The sequence below is a fragment of the Vicugna pacos genome, chromosome 3 (assembly GCF_048564905.1).
Source record: "Vicugna pacos chromosome 3, VicPac4, whole genome shotgun sequence".
Taxonomy (NCBI): domain Eukaryota; kingdom Metazoa; phylum Chordata; class Mammalia; order Artiodactyla; family Camelidae; genus Vicugna; species Vicugna pacos.
In genome coordinates, this window is record NC_132989.1 from 24,323,928 (window position 1) to 24,331,586 (window position 7,659).

Genomic DNA, 7,659 nt, shown 5'->3' on the forward strand with positions numbered 1-7,659 from the left:
ATTTTTAAAGCAAAATTTGTTCCTCCTGAACATGCTGTTTTGTAATTAATTTTATTCACTTAATTATATCATTGCATGTTTTTCATGTTACTGAATATTTCTCCAGAATATAATTTTAATAATATTCCATTGTGTAGCCATGATTTAACTAGTTTGCCTTGATGTTGAACATTTAAATTGTTTTTAAATTTGAAACATTAAGCTGAGAGTGTTTCCCCATTCTTGGTGATCAAACTTTTTGCTTGTTTATTCGGCACATTTGAAATACCTCCTCCCTGCAGGATGCTTGGCCTTTGCAGAGAGGGAAGACTCCCAAGGTTGAGATGCTCAGATTTAGGAGACCAGTATCTGAGCCCCCAGAGCTCTCTTCATGGGAATCTACTCCTCCCCCAAAGATTACCAGTAGAAGATATAGAAGTGCAAATGAGGAAGGTAGAATCCACAACTATACTTGTCTCTTGCCCTGGGGCTTAGGTTCTGGGTGTACAGACATCCTGGGAAGCCCAAGTTAAGAGAGAAAACATACTTTGAATATGGTTCAAGTTCAGAGGGCTTCCTTGTTCTTCGCGTTGCTTAGGTTGCACTGAAATAATACCTTCTAGGCCTAGAAGTCTGGATTGTTTTCCTACAGGTCAGTTCTGGGGTCTTGATTTTATTATTTGTCAAACATTGATAACAAGGGGATTGAACATTTCCAGTTTCTCCTTTAGCCTTCTGTATGACTGGGATAAAGAAGCAGGATTTCTCATTCTTTCTGACCCTAAGGTTTTCAAAGAGAGAAATAAATGGTCTCAGTTGAATGTATATTCTAGAAGCATTTATTGAAAAATGAAGTTGAGTTCCCAATCTGGGAAAATAACAAAACAGAGTTGCTTTATAGCTCTTTGGGGGGAAAATCCCTCTTGGGAGCCTTGACTGATAAGTTGTAGTCACCTGTCCACTTACTGTGACCATCCATTCTCCATGGCTCCAGAGATGGTTTCTGAGCTGGAGAAGATCTCAGGTTGTGTTGGGTACTGGTTTCCCCAGGGTTGGATGGGGAGAACTTTTCAAAAGTGCATATTGAGATGAAAAACCCAACACTTTAAATACCTCCCTCTAGGCAAGTATGTAGTCTCTGTCCCACTTATCTGTATGAATTTGTAGTTGCTCTTTCTGGAGGTAGCTAGAGTAAGGGAAGGTTGTTCTTTCAGGAGTCTGGACAGAATTCTTTCATTTTTTGTTTCCATTCCCTCTGATTCTCAGCCACACAGCTGGGCTGGACATGGTCTGAAACTTTTAGCGGCAAGTACTTTGAGGGTTCTTTTGGATATAGACCCAAACCAAACTCCCCCTTTAACATGCTGTGAAAGTACAGGCACAAAGACCAGGAAGTAACTTGCAGGAAAGATGAAATGAGGTCTACCCAAGTTAGGAGGCCCAGATTTCAATTTCATCTCTGTCAATATGCTGTATAATCTTGGGCCTCCATTTCCCCATGTACAGCAGATATCAAGAGAACTACAGATCAACCCTGTGATTTTCCAATTGTTTTACTCTCTCTTCTCTCCGAGAGAGGCTGTGTCCCCCTCCATTGCCATGCACCTGAGCAAGTAAATTCACGTTGGGTGCTATCGCTTATCACTCTTGTCCCAAGACCAAGCACTGCTTGAGGAGCGTGTGCAGTAGTACTTATTCACCACATGCCTACACTGGTCACACTTGACTGTACAGCACCACTGGAATTTGCAGTTACAGCTGCTGATAGCCTCAGTTCTCCTCTCTTCCACCTGCAGGCCACACTCAGTGCACAAGCGCCCGCAGCTATGTCGCTCCCACCTGGATGTGTTGTGGCTGTTCTGCAGACACTCCCGACCCTCAGTGCCATAGATGCCCAGGCTGGAATTGCGGGTACAGTAATCAGGTGATTCCTCTAAAAAGATCAGCTCAGCTTCTGCGCTGGGAAGGAAGGCCTCAGTAGGTGCCCAGTGGCCCTCGGCACTGTTCCCAGACCTCAGTCGCCGCTTATCCATCTCAATTTTCAGTGCCCTATCATACTTGGCCTTTAGGTAATCACCCATCTCCCGGAAGTTAGCCAGCTGCAGCCAGCATGTCTGGATGCTGCAACTCCCCGAGATGCCATGACATTTGCAGGTCCTTTTCATGGTGGCTCTTACTGCCTTCAGAGAGAGAAAAAGAGAGGGAGGACAAAAGGAGAATGGCTCTGGGTAAGGAAGACCAAAGGCTAGTAAAGTGGAATATTGTAGAGTTGTGCTTCCTAGCTTTAGAGGAGCATCAGAGTTACAGGGGAAGCCTGTGAAAAATACTTATTCTTAGCCCTCAGATCTTCTTAATTTGAATGTTCAAGGGTTTAAAGCCTTGGTATCGATGATTTTAAAGCTCCCCTGGGTGATTCCTATGGAAAGCCAGGCATGTGTTGAGATTACTGGAATCAGGAAACCTAGGCTCAAGGCCCAACTTCATCGCTTGTTGAGCTTGCTTCTCTTTCTGCCCAACTGCAGTAAGAATAATCAAGAAAGTACTTTGTAAATTAAAAAGGGAAAATATAGTCTTTGGCCCTGTTACTGTCTTGAGGCTGGGGGCTAGATTATTTGTGGGTGTTTGGATTTGTCCTTTGGGCCCTCTCCCAGAGGGAAGGAAGCTCAGGAGTCTGAACGCCTACTCCCAAGGTGATTACTTATGGTTATAATTACCTTGAAAACCTTTTCCCCTTGTCCTGGGCAACCAGGACATCTAGGTACAAGTTCAAAGGGAAATTTCTATGTTCTTATCTCTAAATACAACTAGCTTCCAGATTTGAACTCAGAACACTCCATGGATTGTTACCCCCACTAGAAGTCTTGGGGGAGAACACATCCTCCAGAGAAGTCTAGATCAATCCCAACCTCTCAAAGCCCAAACAGACATAGGACACAGGTTGGATGATAAACCCCTGTTAACTTCCTAGAGTAATCAGTTGAAATGGTTAAAATTTTAAGTCCTGGAAGCAAGGCCTTGGTTCTGTATTGTTCTTTGTTCTCAGGAGCCTGCCTGTGGAAGAAGTTAGCATCTAATGTTTAGAGATAAAAGGACTAGGCTAGAAGACCTGTGTTCATTGCTTAGTTCTGATGCTTATTAATTATATTGCCTTGCTGAAGCCACCTGACTCTGCCTCAGCTGGCTTTGTCATCCAGAGGCTGGGGGTAGTAGCCATGCCAGTCCTGCTGGGTGGTATGAAAATGAAACATGGGTATGAGACAGCTCTTGGTAAGTTGTGAAGGTCTGTATAGATGTGAGGCTGTTGTAACACTAAGCCTGATGGCTTACTGGTCAACTCATACATACCAGCCTGCCTGCCCTGTTATTGTGAAGATTCATCAGGGCTCTGGCATCCTTCCCCTTCTCCAGGCTGTCCACAAAAAGTTTGGAGATTCTTTCTCCAAATTCTACATTGTCACTGCAGCCTCCCCAGATCCAGCCATGGCCTCCTACACATAAGGAAAGAATAAGTTCTGTGTATAGCTTCCTGCTAAGTCCCAAAAGAAGAGTCATAGTAACTCTAGCCGACATATCAAACTATCTCCAAGAGTCCCAGAAGCTTGTAAAGGGAATTGGAGGTGCTCAGGGCTGACGGGGGAGTCCTGTTCCCAAAGCCAACTGCCTACCCTTTAGGCACTTCCCTGCTCTAGGCAGTTTGTCTCTATACCCACAGGGGCTGGCCAAGATGATCTCAGGTTCATTGCAGAATTCTGGAATGACCATTATCCTACAATAGTCTTACTAGAACCACTTCTTACCTCATTAATGACAAATTTGAGTAAGTTTCTTAGGTGGTCTACAAATAATTGAGAAGATCTTGATTATTGACAAGCCATTCTAAGTCTGAAATAAGAGGATTAGCTTTAAATTCTTTTGGCCTCCTCACTCCTTGATGGCTTGTTGGTTTTAGAGCTTGGTCCTACTTGCTGATCCTGGCATCATGGACCCAGGCTCAACTCTTAGGAGAGGCTAGATCCAGGAGCTCCCACCAATAAAGTTGCTGCTGCAGTCTAGGGGTTTGAGAAAGCTGTATCCCTCAGTCTTTCCCTAAAAGACTTTAGCCTGCACTCAGCTCTGCATTCCTCACCTCTTCCCACCCCATCAGAGAGCACAACTCACCTGTTTTTCCATTTTTTGATTCATCACAGCCACAGTTTTCAAAATCGCCCATGCTACAATTCTTGGTGATGGTGTACATGACTCCAGCAGAGCTGATAGCATGAATGAAGGAAGTCTCCCTGGTGGCTTTGGAGAGAAAGGGGAGACTGGAAGCTAGGGCCTTGACAACCCAAAGCAGAGGCTTTGCAAAAACAATGTCATTTTGTTTCTCTCCCTGTTTCCCTCCCTCTTTGGGTTTATTACAGGGATGCTCTTCTGTTTGAGAGAACAGTCATGCCTTTTCAGCATCCTTATTTCATCCTGGCAGGAATGAGCATCCCCATACTACAGATGGGTAAAGTAAAACCCAGAGATCAAGTGATGAGACCAAGGCCACTATCCTCACCAGTTATGGTGCTGAGACCAGGACCCTGCCCCCCTGGTATCAAGCCTAGGCCTCTGTCCATTAGTCACTGTTTCTGGTCTTCAGGCAGTGAGGACTCAGGGCCATGGGGCTGGCTTAAGAAAGAGAGAAGGACATTTTCTTCTTTTTAACATGGAGTTGGAGACATGAAATAATCATAATGATCATGTCCACCACTTACTAAGCTTATATCTTACTAACTCTTTATAAACATTGTCCCATTTCATTTCTACACACTTCCCATCCTATTTTTATACCCCACAGGAAGATGCTTCTTTTTGTCCCCATATTCTTTACTCATTCCCCTCCAACTCTTCTCAGGCAACACTTTATTAATAGTTTCTCCATAAACGACTTTCATGCAAAGTACCATACACAGCTACAAACAGCTGCACAGACACACAGACACACACACACACACACACCACCTGAGGCATAGCTGAATGTGATCTCTCAGCTTCTCTGCTGTTGGGATTTTATGACAGCTGAAACACTCTCTGGGGCTGCAAACACAGAGCCCTTTCCCCATTTTTTTTTTCATGCTAATCAGTGCAAGTGTGTACAAACACAAATACAGGCATGCATTAAAAAAGAATAATTACATTTGCCTAGAGGTACTTCTGTATTTACCACATTCAACACTTGCACACTCCTGGTGAGCTAAACAGCTGGCCAAATTGACCCAAATGACAACACTGGGGTTGAGAGAGGGAAGTAACTCACTTGAGGTCACACAGTAAGGAAGTGGTAGATCATTGATAACTTTTTCATTTCACTGCACACATATATGTTACACATAAACACAGACTGCAAACCCACCTCCAGGGACATACCCTCTTGTACAGGTGCATAAACTTACCACTTCTCAGCCTGTTGTGAGTAGAGAGCTGGAGAACATTTTCAGGGCAGTTCCAGCGTTCCCAAGCAAATTGGAACTTACACTCCTCGATGCCACTCTGGGCACCCAAGGCCACACTGGTAGCGTAGGTCAGATAAGCCTGGCAAAGGGAAAAGGGTTGTGAGCTTCAGCCCTGGCTCAAGTCAAGTCATCTAGGGTTGAGGGTGCAGGCAGGACTCAAATGGATTAGCTTTCCATTAAGGAATAATCATAAGTTCCTTTGTATGGGTGACTTCTGGCACTGTCTCCCCTCCCCTCTTTTCCTTCCCCAAAAGAGTTTATTTAGGAATACAAATGGGTCAAAACAGGAGCAGGAAACCATCCTACCTTGGGACCTGTTATCAGGAAATTGTTCACTGACCTACCAAAAAGAGAAAAAGTGAGGCATTTGTGAATGGGGATGAGAAAATAGGAGCTTCCTTGGTAAGGAGTAAGGTATGGGGAAAGGACTTACCAGGCAGAGGCACTGAAGGTGGCATAGTATATGCCCACAGCCACCCTGAGCATAAACAGGTCACCCATGGCCCTGCCTACCCCCAGGGGCCCAGGTCTAGCCCAGGGCCAAGTCCAGAGAAGTGAGGAGAGGGCAGGGTCTTTCTCAGTATTTATGTGGGGAAATGCTGAATGACCAAGGGGCAAAAAATCAACAGCTCCTCTCATTTGTCCTTCACTGGCAGGGCTGCAGGAGCCACTGACCCAATGGGGGACCAGGGAGGAGGGACTCAGCCCAAAGCCTCCAAGGAAAGCCCCGCCCTACCCCTCCCTGCCAGCCCTTCTCTTTCAGGCTGACAGAGGGGCGGAAGCCTCTCCCTACCCAGGAGATTTCTACCCTCTATACCCAAGACTTTAGTCTCTTCCTGCTTGAGGGCTCATTTCTCAGAATCTTGTAGCCTGGAGCAGGTGAGGTCCCTAACTCCGAAGTTAGGGCACATATCCCTCAGAGCTAGTGTCCTCATCTATTAATGAGACTCCACTCCTTGGTCTGCCTTCCTCCCCAAGGTGTTAATAATTATAGAGGAACTCCATCTGGGGCCCTCTCCCACTCATTTTACCAAAGGAAGCAAGAGCACCATTCCTACTGCCTGCCTTGGTGACTGTCAGGTCACGTGTGGGACCATGGAGCAAAAACACTTCAGAGGCCATTTCTGCAATAGTCCCTTCTACCATATTCTACCAAAGTAAATCTCCCTCGTTTCTAGTAGGTCTATCATTCTGTATTTGTTAGAGCTTTAGTTTGTTAACTGCTTATATACGTGAGAATCAATCTTTGGGCTACCTAGGCTGTATTTGAAAAGACTGATACCTTTCTTTCTGACACTACTTTGTTGCTAGGACATAACCTCCTTGGGTGGGAATCTGTCTTTTAGATTAGCTCTGTATTCTTAGTGCTGAAGAAGATTCCTCGATGAATGAACAAATGTGTGGACGAATGAATGGATGAAAGAACTTGTGGCCCACGGAAGAATCCGAGGCACCATTAGGTAGGGTTGGGGACTAAAATGAAGGGGTGGAGATCTTCTTTGGTTGGTGAAACTCTTTCCTAGGGCTAGGGGAGGCAGGCCAAAGAGATGAAGAGGAAAGTATAAACAGGAAGTTAACAGTGCTAACTCGACATCCAGATCACTTCACAGCACCCTGGACCTGATTTGGATGAGAAAGGGAGCTCAGACATCCTCCATCAGAGTTGTTCCAGGGGCCAAGGAGTCCCCAGGTCTTTTTAGAGCAGTGCACTCCAAGTATGCACTGGGATTGATATTGGTCTGCAAACTGTTATCTTTATGTGACAAGATACAGACAAGTACAGAAATGAAAATGTTTAGAAATTTTTTAGCAATTTGACAGTGATTTTAGATGTTGAAATCTAGTAATAAGAAATTTGGGCTCCTATTCTGTGTCCTTTTTTTTTGTTTCACCTTTCTAGGAGGATGAGTGTGAATGCTGCAAATGCGAAAATGTCCTTAATGGACCAAGGCTCTGGCTCTCAGCCCAGCAAGCTCTCTTCCTCCGCTTGTTGGTGGGCTTCTTTCCTCGGGGAAAAGAGGTCCCAGACTGAGTCACTTGGGCGCTGAGGCTAACTCAGTGGGCTTTTCTGTTTCCTACTTCTCCCAATCAAGAAGCTAATGTTTATACCTAAAACTGTAAAATTGTAAGTCAATGATACTTAAAAAAAAAAAGAATCTAATGTTTAACTTTCACTTCTTAAGACAGCAAGGTTGATTTC

At 44.8% G+C, this 7,659-nt stretch overlaps 1 protein-coding gene across 1 annotated transcript; it reads right to left on the bottom strand.

Annotated features, from left to right (window-relative positions):
• Positions 1-1,097: 1,097 nt before the first annotated feature.
• Positions 1,098-5,960, bottom strand: WNT8A (Wnt family member 8A). The gene is made up of 6 exons (XM_072950277.1): positions 5,893-5,960; positions 5,766-5,799; positions 5,400-5,538; positions 4,138-4,263; positions 3,325-3,467; positions 1,098-2,159 (listed from the first exon to the last, which is right to left on the bottom strand). Exons 1-6 carry the CDS (start codon positions 5,958-5,960, stop codon positions 1,611-1,613), a joined length of 1,059 nt encoding a protein of 352 aa, XP_072806378.1. The 3' UTR covers positions 1,098-1,610.
• Between the last annotated feature and the right edge of the window lie 1,699 nt (positions 5,961-7,659).

What these genes read in the sequence shown, in the direction of transcription:
- WNT8A (XM_072950277.1), bottom strand. Translation starts at nt 5,960, where the DNA reads ATGGGTGACCTGTTTATGCTCAGGGTGGCTGTGGGCATATACTATGCC. An exon ending in TCACAACAGGCTGAGAAGTG is followed by an intron (nt 4,264 to 5,399) that starts GTAAGTTTATGC and finishes TTCTCTCCAAAG; the next exon opens with CCACCAGGGAGACTTCCTTC. An exon ending in ATCAAAAAATGGAAAAACAG is followed by an intron (nt 3,468 to 4,137) that starts GTGAGTTGTGCT and finishes CCTTATGTGTAG; the next exon opens with GAGGCCATGGCTGGATCTGG.